The sequence below is a fragment of the Rosa chinensis genome, chromosome 7 (assembly GCF_002994745.2).
Source record: "Rosa chinensis cultivar Old Blush chromosome 7, RchiOBHm-V2, whole genome shotgun sequence".
In the NCBI taxonomy this organism is placed as follows: domain Eukaryota; kingdom Viridiplantae; phylum Streptophyta; class Magnoliopsida; order Rosales; family Rosaceae; genus Rosa; species Rosa chinensis.
Genome location: NC_037094.1, coordinates 47,896,618 through 47,918,657, shown reverse-complemented (window position 1 = coordinate 47,918,657; position 22,040 = coordinate 47,896,618). Strand labels below are relative to the sequence as shown.

The window sequence follows — 22,040 nt, the reverse complement described above, 5'->3', positions numbered from 1 at the left end:
TGCACTTGCTAAGAGATTGCCCTAGAGTAAACAAAATTTGGCAGGAGATCAACTGTTTTGACAGTATTAGAAGAGCTATCCAAATTGATTGGGCATGATGGCTAGCTGCTAATGGTTGTTGCACAATGAAGTGTTATCGTAGAATGAATTGGCATGTCCTATTTACCTTCACTTGTTGGTATATTTGAAAATGGAGGAATAAAAATGTTTTTGAAGAATGATTTCAATTCCCTATTAACCCAGTTAAGGTTATTATTGAAATTGTTGCTGAATGGTATCTTTCTAAGGAATTGAAGAATACAAGGACAGACCAGACTACTATGGCTTTGAAGTGGCTTAAACCTGGTAATGGATAGGTCAAATTGAATGTTGATGGTGCTAGAGCTAATCTAAATGGGAAAATAGGAGGTGGAGGGTTCTTATAGATCAATATCGTAACTGGATACATGGATTTGCTGCTCATATTGGGCAAGGTCAGGTTTTGGAAGCCGAGACATGGGGTATGTTACTGGAATTACAAATAGCGGCTAATCTTAGGATGAACAGAGTGGTTGTGGAATGTGATTATGAAGTGTTTGTCAGTTTGATGAATAATGGAGTTGATGATATGCATCCTTTGAAGACGTTTATCAACTTTTCTCTATATCTCCAAAGTAGCTTCTCTGAATGTATGATAAGCCACGTGTTTCGAGAAGTTAATATGGTTTTGGATAACCCTTCAAGATGCAATCTATCTGCTAAGATTGGTGCTATCTACTTTGAGTAACCTCCTCCACATGTTACTAATCTTGCGTTAGATGACTTGTGTGAAGTCTTTAGATATAGGAAACTTGCAACCATAAGCTGAGTGTGTTTTATTGCTTTTTGGGCCCTTTGGGTCCCCTTCCATCCATAGAGCTTGAGTATACCACTCAACATTTACATTAGTTTCAAAGGAAACACTAGTGAGCCTATGAGCTACAACATTTGAGGATCGAGGAGCATGAATATCTGAAGCCTGTGGAACTCTTACCATTCCCACTTGAATATCATCAATCACATTCCCTAAATTGGAGAAATCAAATGCAAATGATTTGAAGATCCTAGAAGGAGCCTAGAGGGGGGGTGAATAGGCTCACAACCAATTTTTTCGTTCAAAAACCTTTCTCAGGGATTGCAACAGCATGATCAATCCTGAGAACTGATAATGAACAGATTGTATTGTAAATTCAACAAACCAACTAAAGCAATAAAGAACACATGTTTTGTTGACGCAGTAAAACCCTATCAAGGGAAAACATCTGCTTGGCCTTTACTCTTGAAAGACCAAATCCAAATCACTAATGAAACAGATTACAAGTTTACAACACTTGGATTGCACTGACGCGGCAATCCTTCTAGACTAACTCACTAGACTGTTGTAATCACTCCTTGCTAATTGTTTACACAAGTGAACAACTCAGAAATCTCAACTATGACACAAACTATGAACGCAGCAAGTTCGACTTGGAGATTTCACCTTTGAAGCTTACAATTCCCAACTGAACTCATGGGATGCAAGAGATGAATATGCATGAATGGTTTTGTGTTTTTCAAATTGTTTTCAACATGGAACAAGACATTTTGAAAAACAGAAAACCAAAGAGATAAACTCTTGATAAACAAAGGGACTGAAACACAAAAGTATTTTCAATAATCGAAATGGAACAGAGAGCCCATATATATAGAGGAAAGAGATAAGGGACAGTTCACTCAAAGAACCCTTAATCTCAATTGGAGTAGGTAAACTCATATATATAATTTCAGATTGCCCATGTAAACCCATGCTCCTAATTTCAATTGGGAAACCAATTCAAGAACCCAAAACACTCAAGCTCCATAATCAAAACTGACATAGGAAGGGAACCCATGAAAAACCATTGACTTTTTGAAAGAAATGCCATGTATGAGCTTACTTGAGCCATGATGAAGACGGGTCTTCTTTTGATCTTCAAGTTTGAAGCTTGATCTTGGACAAGATAGCAAGATGAGATGGGTTTGGGAACCACGACAAAGGGGCAGCAAACTGAGATGAGGTTGCAAGTTGCAATTGAACTAATCTTCAAAACTTAGTGTTGGCTTTCGACAGCAAGATAGCCACACAAGAGAGACAATTGCAATTAAACAATTATGCTGAGATGGGAAAGCTGCTAGCAAACTGATCTTCCAGACTTCACGAGGGTCTTTGATAGCAAAACAACCAAGTCAACCACAACAAATATATTTAAACAAGTATGGGCTTGGGCTGCAACCTTGGGCTACTTAATGAGTAGAGTTTTGTGAAGAAGGAATGCCAACACTATACCAACATGATTTTATATACTTGCACAGCACACAAGTAATCACTTTTAATTTAATGACCACATCCTCAGTATGTAGTGCTTGGAGAAGATCCATACCTAATCTGATAGCTAACAACTCAACTTGTTTAGCCGAAGTAAAATAAGAAAATCTGTGCGCCAGGACAGCAATGAATATACCTTCATGGTCTCGAAGAACACCACCAAGTACCAACTCCACCATTAGTCATAGAATTAGGAAAGCTACTTCATCAATGTTTAGTAGGGCTGCACACGGATTGGGTTGGATCGGTTTTGACTCTAAACCGTCTCTATACTAAAGTGAGCGGTTTAAGCATTTTGGACAACCGGTCATTAAAAAAAATAAGTTTAACCCGATCCAATCCAATCCAATTAAAGATGGTTTGGTTCGGTCGGTTAGGCGGTTTTAACCTATATTATATTAACATACTATTTATGAAAAAAAAAATTTCTAGTAAAATTCAATCTAAAGAATAAAAATTATATTAAATAAGCATAATCTAAATTTAAAATACAATAATCAAATCCAAAACTAATATTCAAAAACCAAAATCTAGAATAGATTCAAAATGATTGAATTATTTGACGGCTTAGCTATAAATACTAGCTTAATATGGTAGTATTAAAGGTTAGAGAATGAGAGATTGAGATATGTGATATGAGAGGATCAAATAAATCGTAGCGATTATATATTAGACTTCTAGGTCTTTGGGCATTGGATTCGATATGGTCGTATATCATTTGAGAATAAAGTTATAATTGAATATTTAGAACTTACTTAGAACGACCGGACAAATGAATATATATATATATATATATATATTTAACACTTTTCGTTATTATATTTCAAACATACCGGTCGGTTCGGGTTCCGCGGTTTAAGCAAAAGAGAAATCAAACCAACCCAATTCATAAATGGTTTGGTTCGGTATTGAACCAGCTTTCAATTTTTAAAGTTAAAAAACCTTAACCAAACCATATTTACGGGTCGGTTTTGACCGGTTTGTACCGTGTTTTGTACACCCCTAATGTTTAGTTTCAATTGGCTAGACAATGGTGGTTTTCAATATTGCTGAGCACGCTGTTGCTTCTGCTTTGGGGAAAATTTCCTAGCTTTATGAAACTCTTAGTTGAAAATAAGAATTCAATAGTTTGGAATGCTTCAATAATAATTCACCCCTAAGAATCGGGTTTATAAAGTGATACAAGAGTAATCCTAATAGGAAACGATCTCCTACAATTATACAAAGAGAGACGAAATCTATATGTACAAGGTAACTAAATATTTGCAGAATATTCTACACTCCCCCTCAAGTTGGTGCATAGATGTCAATCATGCCCAACTTGTCAATTGAGTTGTCAAACACTTTCCTTGACACTCCTTTCATGAGAACATCTGCTAATTGATCTTCTGTATACACAAAAGGAAACGGATGATCTTCCTGTCCAGGTTTTCCTTAATGAAATGCCGATCTACTTCCACATGCTTAGTCCGGTCATGCTGAACAGGATTATGAGCGATTTTAATAGCAGACTTACTATCACAATGCAAAAACATAGGCTTCTTGAGCTTAAAACCCAAATCTTTCAGCACATTACGAATCCACAACATCTCACAAACTCCATGTGCCATACCTCGAAATTCAGCTTCAACACTTGACCTAGCAACAACCTTCTGTTTCTTGCTGCGCTAAGTCACAAGGTTTCCTCCAACAAATGTAAAATACCCAGATGTGGACCGCCTGTCTGTCTTATCACCAGCCCAGTCTGCATCTGTGTACCCCACAACCTCCAACTCATCCTTTCTTCCAAACAACAAACCTCTTCCAGGTGCCATTTGATATCTCAAAATACGATACACTGCGTCCATATGCTCTTCACTTGGACAATGCATAAATTGACTCACCACACTCACAGCGTAAGCAATATCAGGCCTAGTATGAGAAAGGTAAATAAGTCTCCCTACTAGACGTTGATACCTTCCTTTATCTGTTGGAACCTGATCCGGATAGATGGCGAGGTTATGATTCATCTCGATCGGTGTCTCAATAGGGTTGCAGTTAAGCATTCCGGTCTCAGCTAACAAGTCAAGTACATACTTACATTGGGACAAAGAAATCCCCTTCTTCGACCTTGTAACTTCAATTCCAAGGAAGTACTTCAATTGCCCAAGGTCTTTCATCTCAAATTCCTTAGAAAGATACTTTTGTAGAGCCTCCATCTCCTTTAAGTCATTCCCCGTGACAACCATATCATCAACATATACAATCAGAGCGGTAATCTTCCCCCGATGATGCTTGATGAACAAAGTGTGATCGGAGTTGCTTTGTTTATAACCAAACGCCCTCATGGACTTAGAAAATCTTCCAAACCAAGCTCTCGGAGACTGCTTCAAACCGTAAAGAGACTTCTTCAACTTACAAACCTTACCAGTATCATAAGGCAAATTTTTCACCCCTAGTGGCATGTCCATATACACTTCTTCCTCCAAGTTACCATTGAGGAACGCATTCTTCACATCAAACTGATGTAGAGGCCAATTTTTATTTGCTGCAAGTGAAATCAAGATTCGAACAGTATTGATCTTTGCTACAGGGGCAAACGTCTCTTCATAATCAATTCCATAGCGCTGAGTGTAACCTTTGGCAACTAATCTGGCTTTGTACCTGTCAATGCTTCCATCAGCTTTAATTTTTACTGTAAACACCCATCGGCATCCAATAGTCTTCTTTCCAACCGGCATAGTCACAATATCCCAAGTCAAATTTTTCTGCAAAGCCTCTAGTTCTTCATTCATCGCTTGAGTCCACTTAGGATCTGCCAAAGCATCCTGTACACTACTAGGAACATATACAGTGGATAATTGATCAACAACAAGTCCATGTGACCCAAACAACCTATGGTTAGACATGTAATTAGCTATAGGATACTTAGCTTTGGTTTTGATGTCTGGTTCATATTGTTTCTTAGGAATACCCTTGGTAGCCCTCTGTGATTTCCTAGACTCAATATTACCTATCCCAGATGATTTATTTGAAATTAAAGGTACCTGAGGAGGAACACTAACAGCGGATTCTTCAGTTGGTGATGTAGAGAAGGGATAGTACTCTAATAGATGAGGGCCCTGAATATTCTGTTCACTGTTAGCTTGTGATGTTCCCAGATGCATTAGTGCATTGTTGTCACTCTCAAGTTGCGTGTCAGTCTTGTGTAGCTTGTCAAGTGGTCGGCTGGAGCCAAAGGGACCACTGGAATCAAGCCGTTGGCTTGTGCTTGTGGAGTCAAAAAACTGCTCACCCGTGGACCCCACAGTTCTACCACCTTGTCTCTCTTCCACGTTCAAGTCACCATGCCCATCCGAGGGCCCCACACTCAAGTTTTCATGCCAATCTGAGTTCAAGACTTCATGCCCATCCGAGTTCAAGTCATCAAGCCCATCCTTTCCATCAGTTTGTCTACCTCCCATCAGGCCACCATCGTCTCTTGCGGACCCCACGGTAGCAGTACCTTTTTCCTTTCCACTTTCTTTTCTCACGGTAGCCCTTTCTTGCTCTTCTTCACTTTGTTTTCCGCAGGTGGAGGGCCCCACGGCTGCAGAATTTTGTTCGCCTTCGTTTCCTGTTTCGCTTTCAGTTGGAGAAGAATTCCCAACTCCAAATCTTGATTCTAAAGCTTCTAATTATTCAAATTCTTCAAATGTAAATACATCTTGAGGATTTCCTTCACAACCTCTCTCCCCCTGAAGGGAAGACTCCGAAATTCCCCCTGAATAATAAGGCTCAGATTCGCGAAACGCAACATCAAGAGAAACATACATAGTACCAGTAAGAGGATCATAGCATCGATAACCTTTTTTGAATTCCGCATAACCAACAAATATACACTTACGGGCACGGGGATCAAGCTTGCTGCATTGAGGCTTGGGAATATGAACATAGGCTACGCATCCAAACACGCGAGGTTCAAGATTTGGTAGCGAAGGAAGTGACATAAGTTACTGAAGTTTCTGCTGAGGATTTTGAAATTCAATTACCCGAGAAGGAGTACGATTAATGAGGTAAGCGGCAGACTTCACAGCTTCTCCCCAATATTCACGAGGTACATGCATGCCAAATAAAGAGGCACGGACAACTTCAAGTAACTGTCGATTCTTCCTTTTGGCCAATCCATTCTATTGAGGAGTATATGAATTAGAAGTCTAATGTTGAATTCCATGAGATTGCATAAACTTCTGCATAGGACCCATTAATATATTCTCCGCCATTGTCGGATTGGAAATTAAACTAGAATATTCTGTTGGTATTATGTAGACACCATCTTGTGAAACTCTTTGAACATGGAACACACATCACTTTTGTTCTTCAATAAAGACACCCAAGTCATACGAGTACAATCATCAATAAAAGTCACATAATATCGAGCTCCAGAGAAAGACGGGATCTTGGCAGGACCTAAAAACTGAATGGTCGAGATGTGGATATGAGACCGAAAAGTGACCCTAAACTCCAACCTCACACTTTAATTTCACGGCGAGGCCTCACTCTAAATATATTCTACCGGCATTGTGGGATCAATCTGCAAAATCAGAATGAATCTTCATAAATGGAATGAGACTTTTATTAAGGCTAGGTGAATACGAAATTCGATGACTCTTAGTCAATTCACATACATCACAACCTAAATCTGAATCACTGACACCCAAAAACAACTGAGGTTGTAGTTTCTTAAGATAACCAAAAGATAGATGACCTAAACGACGATGCCACAGCCACACTGTTTCCTTAGCATTCTCTACTCCATTGACCTGATTTACTTGTCCTAACAATTGTTGCTCTCCACTCTTTGTCAGGTCCAAGTAATAGAGCTTCCCCCTTCTAACAACATAACCAAGAATCCGCCGAGTTAGAATGTCCTGAAATACACAGAGTGAGGGATAAAAGGTCACAATACATGCTAGTGCTAAAATAATTTGGCTAACAGATAAGAGATTATATGCCAATGAAGGAACAACTAACACAGACTCAAGGGTTAATGTATTAGATAGAACAACAGGACCTTCTCCAGTAACCGGAGTTGGAGCACCGTCAGCCGTAGAGACAATGTCTTGAGAGGAGGGTTTCAGCTTTTCTAAGAGACTAGGATCATTAGTCATATGGTCAGATGCACCTGTATCAATTATCCAAGAACTATTCATAGAGACCTTACCCTTCATACGAATCTGTGCTACTTTAGCGGAGGCATTAGATGATTGCTCTTCCTCTGTAGTAGCCACGACAGCTTTTTCAAGGTTTTTTCGCGGTTTCTTGGTGAAATCCCACCAATCAGGGTAGCCAATTACTTCATAGCACCGTTGCTTGCTGTGACCCAAATTTCCACAGACTAGACACTTTATATTTGCATATGGATTTTTTTTACCCGAAAGGTGGCGTGGTGGAGGCATGTTGTCGAGTGCAAAGGTGGCAGCGTCGTCTTCCATTGACCAAGAAATAAAAAATAAAAACGGGTACGTGACCAGAAAGAGGTGTGCAGTAAAACAGAGCTTCGTCGGCTAGTTTGCAAGGTTTGTTGGCTATACTAAAATAATCAAAGGGTATGGTAATTTTGATGTGGCTGATGGACAGGTTTGATTGATGATAATTCAAGGCTTGACTAATTCAACCAAGAAAGGTACGGCAGTTATGATATGGTGATGATGTGGGCTACTTTTGATGCGATGATGTCACTGTGGGGTAATGTTGATGTGATGATGGTCAGATTAATGATGCTACAAAAGAAATTGTTTGGAGTTTCGAATTCAAGGTATGGGATTCAGGTTCTGGGTTTTAGCGGAATACAGTGCAGGTCAAGGGATTGAACCTGCTCTGATACCAAGTTGAAAATAAGAATTCAATAGTTTAGAATGCTTCAATAATAATTCACCCCTAAGAATCGGGTTTATAAAGTGATACAAGAGTAATCCTAATAGGAAACGATCTCCTACAATTATACAGAGAGAGACGAAATTTATATGTACAAGGAAAGTAAATATTTGCAGAATATTCTACACCCTAGCTAGGAGACAACCAACATCTCTTTTATAACCCTTCAAATTTTGGTCCAACATGCGTAGGAAGCAGGTTATGATAGTACCATAAGCATATTTGAACCTTACTTCACTACTAGCAAAATAACAATACACACGGATTTACTGTAGTTAAAAGCCACAGAAATCCGTGTGTAATAGAAATACTAACAGAAATCCGTGTGAAATGAGCATAATCGGGCCCGCAATAATTTATACAATAACAATATCAACGGAAATCCGTGTGCATAAACAACAGTCACAGATATCTGTGTAAAAACTAAAACATTTTCACACGGATATCTGTGTGAAAATCAATTCACACTGATTTCTGTACGTATTATAAATTAGTTTATTTCGAAATAATTAATTTTTTATGTTATGTGAATTATGGAGGGACGGATTTCCATTACAATAAATATTTGATACAGATATCTGTGTGAAAAGAGTAATACACACGGATTTCAGTGTGAAAATGTTGACACAGATATCCGTGTGAAAAGAAAAATGACCTACAGAATTCCGTGTGAAAAGGAGACTACACACAGAAATCCGTGTGAATAAACAACAGTAACGGATGTCTGTGTAAAAACTAAAACCTTTTCACACGGATATCCGTGTGAAAAGAACAATTAGCTACAAAATTCTGTGTGAAAAAGTATATGTGTATATAAGGTTAATTACTTATTTGATATTGAAAGAACGGCGGATTGAGTTAATTTTTTTACACCGTACCTATTAATACGCTATAAATGGATGAGTAATGTCAAATTTATCAATTTTTTATTTTTATTTTTTGGATTGCACAAAATTCTTATATGTCTATTAATGTGTTATAACTAGTTTATTAGTTGTAAATAAAAGTATACCTCCCATGAGCAACAATGTGGAGGAAATAGACTTTATCAAAATCGACCGTTGGATGTTGTCATGATTAGAATAAATAGTTATGGTCAAAATTTCAGCTATTTTTGTTATCGTTTAGGTATCGATCTACTATATCAACTCTGAACCCTAAATACCACATAAAACTACTATGTTCATAACCGCTCATTCGCAACTTATTTTTTCGATCTGTCAGCTCTCATACTCTCATGAATATGAGGTATACCAAATAATGTAAAAATTTTGAAAAGTTTATCTCCTCGTGGTTTTACTCCCCTTAGAGAAGTATAGGTGTATATAAGGTTAACCACTTTATTTGATATTGAAAGAACGGCGGATTGAGTTAATTTTTTTACACCATACCTATTAATACGCTATAAATAGATGGGTAATCTCAAATTTATCAATTTTCAATTTTTATCACATGTATGGCACAAAATTCTTATATGTCTACTAATGTGGTATAACTAGTTTATTAGTTATAATGAAAAGTATACCTTCCATAAGCAACAATGCGTAGGAAATAGACTTTATCAAAATCGACCGTAGGATGTTATCATGATAAGAATAAATGGTTGTGTTCAAAATTTCAGCTATTTTCGTCATCGTTTAGGTTTCTATCTAGTAGGTCAACCCTAAACTTTAAATACTACATAAAACTAATATGCTCATAACCGCTCACTCGTAACTTATTTTTTTGATCTGTAAACTCTCATGCTCTCATGGGTAGAAGCTATATCAACTAATGTAAAAATTTCTGAAATTTTATCTCCTCAAGGGTCGGCTCCCCTTAGGGAAGTAGAAGCGTTTAAAGGGTTGACCGGTTTTTGGTACAGACATCTGTGTGAAATGAGTAACACACACGGATATCTGTGTGAAATGTTAACATGGAAATCCGTGTGAAAAGAACCATTAGCTACAGAATTTCGTGTGAAAAACTCTATTAGCTACATAATTCCGTTACAATAAGTGTTTAATACAGAATTATCTGTGAAATGAGCAACGCACGAATATCTGTGTGAAATGTAGACACGGATATCTGTGTGAAAAGAAAAATTAGCTACTAAATTCCGTGTGAAAAAAATAGAATAGAGACAGAATTCCGTGTAAACAATAATTAATATAACAGTTATATATTACCGAGATAAATACACACGAAAATCAGTGGTAAATATATATGTATCGCACACGGATTTTCGTGGTAAATTTTTTCCCGCTCACTTTTTTGGAACAAAATCAATTTCCCTCCCCTAGTAGTATTACATACGGATTTCCGTGGATTTCTGAGGTACATACACACGGATATCCGTAGCAAATATATTTCACACGGATATCTGTAGTAAATGCAAATGTATTTCACACGGATTTCCGTGTGAAATACTATAAACAAACAGATTTCCGTGTATAATGCTGCTTAAAACCAGAAAATACTTGACCAAAATCTAAACCCTCCTCCGAATTCTCTCATGTCTCCCTCTCTCTCTCATCTCCTCCACCCACTGCCCCCTCCCCACCCTCTCTCTGCTCCTCCACCCACTGCTAGCAATGGAGAGCGCTCTCCCTCTCTCTCTCTCATATCCCAGCTCCTCTTCTCTGCCTCCCTCTCTCTCATCTCCAAATTTTTTTGGTTTAATGGAGGACAGAGGAACTAGATCTGTTTTCTCTCTCCTTCGACACCCACTTCCGGTCACCAACGTGACTCACCTCCACCATCACCGACCTCCGACGAGTTTAACGCAGCCTCCTTGAGTCCCTGCAACAACCCACGCACCGACTCTGCTCACTTCCACTGTCAAGCATCGCCTCCGTCCACTCCATCGGCATAGTCGACCCAGATTTCTGCTAATTTTATTCAATTGGGTATAGCATGAGAAGTTTAGGCATATTTGATCGGGTGAGCGATTGTGTATCATTGATTTCCTATTATAGTTTGCGTAATAGTGGCTTTTGGTTCAGAGGGCAAAACCATTTGGGTTCTGCGGACAAAGAGAAAAAGAGAGGAAGCAAAGTTCAATTCTCTGTGACTGATAACATGACCCTAATTAACACAGTATATTACCATCCGACTTTCATGTCATAATCTTGAATGTCTGCATTATTGTTTCTGCAAATAGAAGATAAACTAATTTAACAAAAACTCATCAAGGTGTCTTTTTTTTTTTCCTGCGTTCACTTTAGGATCTAGAGGAATTGCATACTGTGAGGTGAATAAGGTCGGCAAGTTCTGTGGCAAGGTTAGTCTGTTTTGCTGCTGAAATTTTGATATATTTTTTAATGTTATTTAAAGGTGTTCAATTTCTATGCATATCGTAATCAGCTAGACTGTTAAGTTACCATCATTGCCTACTTATGGATATGTGGTATGAAAGTGAAATTTCTGTGTATAATGCCATTCTTCTTGCTTTATTATCGATTTTTGATGTGAATTGAGTGTAATAGATTTGGTTACTTAATTGGATGAATTGACATGTTTTTATAAGTTCAAAACTGTGGCTATGGTTAGTATATAATATATATCGAGTGATGATCTCTCTAGGGTTGTGGGGTTCATTTTATTTAGAGAAAGGAGTGACTCTTTGAGCATGTTCATGAATTTTTTAGATCTGTGAAAATTTCCCCCCCTTTTTTTTTAAGGTGTGAATCTGTTTCGCTGACTTTTTGTTTTGGTTTTGAATAGGCAGGTGTTTAGAGAGGTACAGGTAGGAACATTCCAACAAAAAATTGGATGCTGCTGTAAGTCAATCTCATTTCCCAGATCTACATGCTAAATTCTCCTAAATATGAAATTTTGAATGATTTTAATTAGTCTATTATAATTTCTTTGACGTTATTGACCAGGTTGGCAAAACTGGTGGTGAGAAATGACGATCGTTGTCTGATGTTGTGAGTTTTCAGGCTTTCTTTTTGTAAATAATTTGTTTATTGCTGGAATATTCTCCAATAGTTTTCTGATTGTTGCTTTTAGGTAAAAATTATATCGGAGAAAGAACCCTACTAGGCGAAGGCAGAGAAGAGGAAGGTTGAATACAACAAGAACATGGATGTGTACGACAAGAAACAAGCAAGAGTGTTTCTGTTTTAATTGTTAATCTCCAGGTTTCATCTTTTATGTCTTTTTGTGAGATTTGTTGTTTAATTATGCACAGTAGGCTGAAGGAGATAATAGAGCTGAGGAGTTTTTGGCAATGTGTTAATTTATATTTGATTTCAACATATAACCTACTCCTTTTATGAATCCTACCATTAGCCAACCTCTATCAATGGAAACCGGAAAGTAGGAGTCATAACACTTTTCCTTATTGGATTAGTACAATTAGCTGTACTGTAAAATTAGCAAGGATGTGGTTAATTTAGTATAAAATTGGAATTGCATTTTGCATTAGTTTGTAGTTGCTTTTGTCTATTGATTTCGTGTGAATAACAGCAACATTTAGATCATTAGATTTATGTGTAAGCTTGAAGTGATTTTTGCTCTCTGTATTGTTGTTTTTAACTTTTCCTTGGGGTATATCTCTATTTTGCTATTGGTGGCTATTAACTCATTCTTTTATTTAATCCGGGTTTATTGTTGAACCATTATGTGCCTTTTTTTGTTTGTCTTTTTAATATATGAATCAGCTTATGCATAAAAAAAGTACCTTTGTTTTTGTTCATATTTTTGGTTTACAGCTTTTTTATTAATCATGTTTCTGACCTTCTTCTTAAGGTTCTTGCAAATTGAACAGTCATTTTTCCCTCATTTTTCGTTTTGTTCTGTTGCAGTTGAAATGCAATTTAAAATGAAATTTACAACCTACTTTATATTTGTTAACCTTTTATTTCTTCAGAAATTTCAGATGCTAATGCTGTAGAAACTTTCACCTTTGTGTAGAATCAATGACAAGATGGACCCATTTGAAGAGAAGCAAGCTGTTGGTTAGATGATAGCAACAATTGTGCATTCAACCAACTGCGAGTTGTCAAAGTAAGTGACATTTCCGGCATGACACCTGAACTAGCACTCATTAGATTTCTGCTTTTAAATTCAATTGTGATTGAGAAGATAATTGTTGATGATTGGTGTGATCCTAGTTATAAAGGTATATCAATTGTCAAATACCACAAATTTTACACACTTGCACAGTCCAAGTAAGCAATGCTACATAAGCAGACCCATAATGTCAACAAGTAACTAGTCAAAAAGATTCCCTCTTACCAATATACCTCATTCTCTCAGAGTTCGGTTATATACTTATATATTAAATCTAGAACAGTACCTGGATACACCAAACTATTAATTTGGTCCGAATTGCACTATTAATTTTACAGTACAGCTAATTAACCACATCCTTGTTAATTTTTACTTTTTAAGACTTCCAGATTCACATGTATGGTACACAGTGCATTGGTTACAGTTTGATTGCAGTCATTTTTAGTTTTAATCATTGTAAGATGTTGAGGATGCAATTCTATCACAATCTTCACACTTCCCTCATAACTTGTCTTCTTTCAAATTTCCAGCTTGAAAGCTATCAATATAGGGATAGAGCTGCTGATAGAAGAGCCTTGATTCTATGGAAAGCACTTCTGATCCTCTGCATTTTGAGCAATGGAAGAACTGTATGCAGTAGTGATTATGTTTGGAAGGCCTTGATTTTTTTATGCCAAAAGTTGTGAATGCTTCTTTAATGTAAAGCACTTCATTGTAAATATTTGAAGTATGTTTATTGTACAGAAATAAAAGTATTATTATGTTCAGGTTGCAAATTAATCAGCAGAAATTTTTTTTTAACATGCTGTCACTATTACACACTGAAATCAGTGTGAGTTAAGAGTATAGGAATTTCACACGGAAATCCGTGTCAATAGTTATAAGTTTTGACACAGAAATCAGTGTGAGTTATATCCCGCACAGAAATCCGTGTGAAATATAGTTTACACATTTAACACAGAAATCCGTGTGAAATAGAGTTGTTCACACGGATTACGTTCCATTCCGGTAATTTATATTTATGGAATTATAGTGGGGCCCACGTTAGTATTTCACACAGACACAATAATCCGTGTGAGATAAGTACATATTTGACACAGAAATCCGTGTGAGATAGGTACATATTAAACACAGAAATCCGTGTGAAATAGAGTTGTTCACACGGATTGCATTTCATTCCGGTAATTTATATTTATGGAAAGATAATGGGGCCCACGTTAGTATTTCACACGGACAACATAATCCGTGTGAGATGAGCATTACCCCCCCTCCAAACCACACGGTAACACCAATCTGTGCGTGCACTGTGTGTAAAGGCTATCACACACTGATATCCGTGTGTAAAAGTCTTATTACCCACAGATTAAAATCCTTGGGTAATTGTTGTTTTGCTAGTAGTGTCTTGGAACCCTGGCATTCTAAAAAGCTTTCCGAAGGATATTGTTCGGATCAGCAGAGGAAGGAGAAGGAACAATATGCTATATCTAGAACTATGTTTCTTGCCACCCAATAGGCACTCTTAACCGAATAGAAGCCTTTTGTTTTTCAAATTTCCAAAAGTTTTGATCGCCCATAGCACGACGACTCAGAGAAATGCACAAGATTTTGCTCTACTACCTCCGGTTGAAAGATGTTGTGTAATACATGAGGAATCCAAGTAGGAGCGGGGCTATTAATCAAATCTACCACTTTACCTAATTTACAATTCTCAGGTGGTAGTATTGTGTAATAGGATCAGTCTGGTATCTAGTTGTCCTCCTATATGTAATATGTTGACCCGTAGACCATACCAATCTTCCATTACACGCCAGCTACAAGAATTGGCGTTCATCTGATGATACTCCTCCAAGAGATAGAGGGAGATTCACCAGTTTCTACTTTCCAAAAAGAACAGCTTGGGTAATACTTTACTTTGTAAAGTCGAGCAATGAAAGAGTGGAGATTCGACAACAATCTTCACCGAGTTTACCTAGCATAACTAAGTTGTAAGCATATAAATTTTAAAACCCACAAGTCCCTTGTTCTTGGTTAAACACATCTTATTCTCTCATGATTTCCAGTGTAAACTCTTTTTCTCTTCTGTGTCACCCCAAAAAAATTGAGCACACAATAGATGCAAGTCATCACAAAGGCTCATGGGAATTGAATAGAAGTTCAGTGCATATAAAGGCATGGTTTATGCTACTGCTTTTATCGAAATCTCTTTACTTGCATAACTCAGAATCTTTGATTTCCAGGGAGTGAGCTTCTTCGTCAACCTCTCTTTTATGTAAGCAAAAATTGTTGTTTTGTACCAGCCAAAAAGTTCATGCTCGTCAACTACTTCAAGGATAGCCTTGGATGTTAAAAAGATGTTAAAATAAATTCTTGATCATTTCCTATTTCTATATGGAAATTTGAAATTTTTGCATACTCGCATTAAACTAAGAACATACATCATCCGCAATTGCACAGTTAATCCAAATCTAGACCTTCTTATCTCCAGATTGTCTCATCCAAACAAAACAATACATTTCAATTAAAACAGACAGAAACTCTATGTTAAAGTTTCTTAAGTTGACAGGACCCATCCCGAATTTCACCATGAAATCTAAAGTAGCATGTGGGGCCCCTTTTTTGAGAAAATTCTACCGAAAATTCGCAGAATTTTCACTAAAAGTGGGCAACCCAAACTTGTGAAGGAAAATCGAAATCACACTTCTAAACATTTTCACCCTCATCTCCTCGAGCCAACCTGCTCCCCACAATCATCAACTACACCACAAGATTATCATATATCCAAACATGTCCAACTAATAATTTTAAAAAACTACTTCCAACAATTCAAGTCTACAACATAATCTCTAGGAAATTCTAAATTGATCCAAACCCATATTATACAACATACATAGATAACATTCCATGGTTATCGGAGCAGTCCAAGGAAAATAGAAAAATTACACTAGGTAGGTTAACAAGTAACCTACGAATGATAAATGGTAGCGGTGGTGCTAAGCATAACAAGGATTGCCACCGAAGGTAGCCGGAAACTCGAGTTCCTACCGGAAACCCAAAACGACGGCTTTGACTTCTTCTCTTCTTTGCTGCATCTTCTACGGCTCAAACCGAGCCACCAAACCACCTCGGAATTGAAGAGGAAGAATCCGAGGTGGCCCTGTCATAAGTAGCCTTAAAAAGTCGTTTAATTTCCTCGACATCGTCATAGCTTCCAAGGAATACTGGGGACCTCTCATGTATCTTCTCTGGAACCACATCAAGTGCCTGCAATATTAATCATTTAAGTTGTTACCTAAATGCTTCAGAAAGACATAGTTTCGTAAATCGTATTATAATGTAAGCAAAAACAAAACAATTAGCGATAAACTGATACCCGCTTCTTGCCAGTAAAAGATTGCCCTCCTGCTTGCTCAACTAGGTAGGACATTGGGAAAACTTCATAAAGGACTCTGTTTCAATGAATTGTATTCTAGTCAATTGCTAAATAATATGTGGTTACAAAAGGAAAAATCAGTCTCCGAATTAGTCGTATGCATCTTTTTTGATCAAAATGCAATTTATAATTTCCAAATGCTTCATATACATATGGCAGAAATTTGTCACCAAGACCACAATTAAAATGCAGAAATATTTTTTTTTTTTTTTGGTCTGACAATGCAGGAGTAGATCAGCAGCGAATAGTCATATTCAAAAGGAAATTTGTTGATTTTGGTATAGTACCGTAGTTTCCCATTTGGGCTTTTCTTCTCGGCAGGGTACAAAAAGATGCCACCATATAATAATGTTCTGTGGACATCAGCAACCAAGCTGCATTAAGTAATAAACAGTAGCATTAGTTATATATATCTGATTGAAAACGTGAATGAAGAGTACATTTATGGATCGATATTGAACTGATACCTTCCAATGTATCTGAAAGACTTCCCCATGTTAAACTTGCATAATCCCACATACCTGGAAAAAAAATTAGGAAATAACAAATTCTTTTTCTTTGATAAATTACTTCCAACTTAAAATTCTTTATAAGAGCATAACTTGAACATACATGTTAGTTTGGATATCCCAGTTTTCTGCATTTCCTTCATTTACTGAGTAGATCTTTCCCCTGTTTGGAATCTGTAAATTTTGAATAACTAGCATAAAAATATAGCTTTATACATTGTGATCTTTGGTATCTATGCAATTTTCAACTCCTGACAAAAGTGTGCATAGGTGACTACTATAACCACAAACTTATCAACAAGAGGTGACGGTAAGAGCTCAAGGCAAGTAATATATATCTAGATATTTAATGTGCATATATAATAAAGTATTACTTTTACCTTTGAATTTTGTTTCGATGTCTATACATGCAAATTAACCACATGGGAACTGAAAGATCATGTCGGATGAGGTATACATACCCTAATATTAGGGTGGGTTAATATAAATTCCCCAAGGGATGGATCAAGTGTGAAGCCATTGACTCCATTTCCAGTACTAAGCACCAGCTGCAATTGAAAAGCTCTATAATTACAATTATTACTACTAATATTGAAATTTACAACAGTTATTAGATATTTTCTGTACACTAGTACACATTTGTAGGTACGATAAAAAGAATGTCACCATGAAATTCAAATAACATTTAAAAACAGAAAGGAAACAGAGGTCTGTATATTGCAGATAAAATTGATCATTTTTACCGTGCAAGAGCTTCCATACATGCAATAACCAGCAGCTACCATATTACTCCCAGGGCGCAGTACATCATCAAGAGTCGGATTTTCCTTATCTTTCACCATGTAAATCCCAAATATCTAGAAGCAAGAGAATATGCAAGTTAATTTATGTATCACTCTGAGGTCAAATTGAAAGCAACTTTAAGCATCTGGAAGCTTATGTAATTATAAGGATAAAGGGTTATACAGTTCCAACGGAAACACCACTGTCGATGTTAGAGGATCCATCCAATGGATCAAAAACAACAATGTACCTGCAAACATCAACATGTGTTTATTGGATATGTATATTTTTAACACTACCTACAAAGCATATTTATGGGAACACAAATATCTTAAAAAATATAAGCAAAACCTTCCGCGCTTTGATGGCTCCACAAATGTAGCCTCTTCATCCTTTTCAGAAACAAGAATACACTGATAAAAGGGTAAAATTTAGGAAGAAGAAAAGAAACAAATACTCATGGTTCTGTTTTTGGTTCGAACACTAATTGTGATTGAACTTGAGTAAATGAGACAACTGAAGTGCTTCAGCAGACTTACAGTGCGACCACTGCTAATTAATGCCTTGATGAAAACTTCATTTGAAAGCACATCCAATTTCTTTTGTTTTTCACCCTAACAATGATATAGCCAAAGTTCATATGCAGTTTATAAGTTTGATTTCATTATATACAGATAGGGGTACAAAAAACATAAGAAGACATACAATACAATGAAGTTAACTTAACTATTGATAAGATTTAAATTGACTTTCTGAAACTCATGAGACACCCAAATAATTTACCTGAACATTCATCTCTCCAGCAAGTCCAAATACTTTTGCAAGGCCGGCCTGAAATGACAAAATAATTATGGGAGAAACATACAGCTGGTTCTGTATAACAAAATATAATTTCATTTTCAATGCTGGTCAAGAGTAGACTATATACATACAAATATAAAGGAAACTAATTCACTTACATTGTGCAGTAGACTGATATTGCTCAAACAGAAAATAATGCATCTTCACCTCTCACAATATATAAAACAATATTATTTTTTTAGAACTAAAACATAGAGAATCAGGTTTTTCTTTGTATAATTTGTGATTGAGGCATATCTTAGTTCTGTTATTTTGGAATCTGATGCCAAGCTTCAAAGTTAAGAGTGTTTGGCTCAAAATGGGGACCTTATTCATTAGGCGAGATACTACGCAAAGCAGGCAAGTTGTTTTTTCTAGTTATTATGTTCCTAGGGCATATGATGTTGTAGCAATCACCACCTTGGTTGTTCCCATTTCTAAATTGACAGTCAACTCTCAGTTGACGAAATGTTGACCACAAGACAAAAAAAAGAAGACAAAAAAGACAAAACAAAAAATCTTAGCTGAATGATTGGCTTGGAAAGATAATACGATTATCAAAAGATGGGAAGCTCCCATCGTCCTTGGCCTTAAGAGCTGGGGCATCACCACTTGCCCTTAACAGCATAGAGCCACAATGGCATAGCTCCGATCATACCTGTCACTTAGAGAGTTGGGGCATCACCACACGCCCCCTATGAATTTTGACTTTGGTTTCAGGGGAAGAGCACAAGGTGTTGGATGAAATCTCAAAAGTTAAACCGTGGAATTGTATGTAATCAAGGCATGCATACAGACAGGCCATATTGAAAGAATGAAGAAGAATGACCTTGCTAACAGTGGAGCAGACAAATTTGCAGCCAAGAACAATGTGGTTGAGTAAGATGGTGAAATCACCGCATGCCTCAGGATACTTGGACTGCTCATTCAGAACAAAACTAGTGATGGTCATCAGGTCAGTTCTATGAGCTTCAGCAGCGTGATCCATCTTCGATCACACTCGATTGATTACAGAATGATATCAGCAAATGAATAAGGTGTCTAAGCGAAGCTATGAAGCTTTGGAAATCAAAAGGATCGAGTAAAAGCAAATCGTATATAGGAACTAATTCTATGGATGGGGTATCCAATTCACAACGCATGCTGTGGTATAGATTCATATATTCCACATATCTAGGATGGCTACTTGGGCCAATTAAAATGTTGGTGCCAGAATTGGTTTTTTTTTTTTTTTTTGGGGGGGGGGAGTAAACAAAACTATGATGAGAAGGCCAGAATTGGAAATAAGGGAAGAAGGCAATCCTTCATCATTAGGTCATCATACTTCTTTAATTGGCTTAGACCATTGTCACAAGCATATTAAGCTGAGAAAATTTCTTACAGTATACTAACTACACAGAATTCCCTTTTATTCAATCTCATCAATAAGTTTAGGAAGAGCCTGACACATAAATAAATTGCCTTCTGTAGTGTTCATTCACCACACACACACACATCTACAGATATTGATAATTCTAATCATGCAGAAGAGTGCCATTTATTCATGTGGTGCCTGAAAATGGTGCTCCTTGAGTGGTGGAAGTGATCCCATTGGGAAGAACTGAAGAAGTGAATTCTGGCACATCAGCAAAACTTGGATCTCTGCTTGGAACATTAAGCTTTCTATTATGTAAGAGTTTTACAATTCTAACTGTTCTGTTCCAAACATTTTCATCCCCTGCATTGCCTTGGTATGCTTCCCATGATGTTGTTGAAACTTCTTTAGCAAGATAGTGAATGATAATAGAAGGCAAATGGTGGAATTAGCACCTGATATTACATAAAACAGGCCCTTAAAACTCTTGATGCTTAAGCTTTCTAGAACATTGGAAGTTTTATTGTATGGACACTCAGGACTTGGTGTCAACCAAAAATATTAAGTTGCTTAATTCTCCATTCTCCAATTCTAGAATGGCCTTCCTGAAATCCTGGGCAATTGGAGAGCTTTTCTGAAATATCTGCACGGTTCTAATTTTATTAGTTTCTGTTTTTCCTAATTAGACTTGGTATATATTCTCCTTTTTTTTTTTCTTTTTTTTTTTTATCAAAGGTATATATATATGGGAGATTCTATTCATACCTCCAAAATTGGTATTTGTACCTCTCTCTTTTTCCAAATTATAGTTGACTTTGTCAACTCATACCAAATTACCAATAAGGACACAAAAGAGGGAAAAAAAAAATAAAACTTTTTTTTATAATGTTTTTTTAACCCCACCCCACCCCTCCCCTCCCATGATGTCAGTGAGGTCTGAAACTATGACATCCACGATATTGGTTATCCTAGATAACCAATAAGTCACAACTCACAGACAAAAAAAAAAAAAAAAAGTCTCTTCTTACCTTGACAAATAGTATGTTTCGATGAGGCAATTCGCAAAATTCTAAGTTGTGCATTGCCTATTATATTGCTGCTTGCGCTTTTTTTCCAACTCGAAGTAATTAGTAAATATGTGTCTCTCTCCAAGCTAAGGAGCATTATGTTGGACCGGCTTTGGAACACCATGACCACTTTTAGTATGGGCATCTGTACCGACTGTACGTAAATTATAATTAAGTGATGAAAACTTTGTATCCAAAAACTCAATTTAATTAATATCTAAACATCTCAGATAGCAGTATACCAACGTGCTTCTTTATTCAATTGATTTAATGAAAAATAATTGACTATCAACTGGAGATTTTTTTTTTTTTTTGTGCAGCTTAATTGTATGAAGAGTAAAATAGGATTGTGAAATCTTCAAAAATTGAATAAGGTTCGACTACTGATTTTGGAGGTATGAATAGAACGTAAAAGAAGAAGTTTTTATTGATTTTATTGGACGATGGGCGTTGTGGGAAAATTAGGGAGGTTTAGATAGCAAATTAGTTATCTATAAAAGTAAGTTAGAGGTCTATTAAGTTGGGAGGTCCAAATGCCAACTTTGGAGGTATGAATAGAAGCTCTATATATATATATATATATATATATTTTAATAAAGGTATATATTCTCTTTTAGAAAGGCAGGAATCATAAAATAAAAATAAAAAAAAGCACAATAAAAACAATGTAGTCACTGATCACAAAGCCTAATCCTCCAAATCTAAAGGTGGCTGTTGTTGCATTATATCCCTTGCAGTAGTGGCTCATGAATACTTTAGCATATGGGAATTCATGAAAGAGGTGGTGGGTGCTGTCGTGCTG

The 22,040-nt window shown here is 36.7% G+C and overlaps 1 protein-coding gene and 1 long non-coding RNA gene across 3 annotated transcripts; one reads left to right on the top strand and one right to left on the bottom strand.

Annotated features, from left to right (window-relative positions):
• The first annotated feature begins 11,980 nt into the window (after nt 1-11,980).
• Nucleotides 11,981-14,016, top strand: LOC112175571. Its single transcript, XR_005802848.1, has 3 exons — nt 11,981-12,381; nt 13,157-13,249; nt 13,786-14,016. It is a non-coding gene; the product is annotated as an uncharacterized LOC112175571 (long non-coding RNA).
• Nucleotides 14,017-16,097: 2,081 nt separating this feature from the next.
• Nucleotides 16,098-19,885, bottom strand: LOC112179851 (fructose-1,6-bisphosphatase, cytosolic). 2 transcript variants are annotated; one of them, XM_024318340.2, is made up of 12 exons: nt 19,647-19,885; nt 18,761-18,808; nt 18,517-18,591; nt 18,329-18,390; nt 18,161-18,227; nt 17,938-18,051; nt 17,656-17,742; nt 17,298-17,368; nt 17,153-17,206; nt 16,973-17,059; nt 16,626-16,701; nt 16,098-16,516 (listed from the first exon to the last, which is right to left on the bottom strand). In XM_024318340.2, the coding sequence occupies exons 1-12, from the start codon at nt 19,803-19,805 to the stop codon at nt 16,355-16,357; spliced, it is 1,062 nt and encodes a 353-aa protein (XP_024174108.1). In that variant the 5' UTR covers nt 19,806-19,885; the 3' UTR covers nt 16,098-16,354. The 2 variants fall into 2 exon arrangements, with proteins under 2 accessions (XP_024174108.1, XP_040367568.1); XM_040511634.1 differs by having other exon boundaries at nt 18,329-18,369.
• Nucleotides 19,886-22,040: the final 2,155 nt, after the last annotated feature.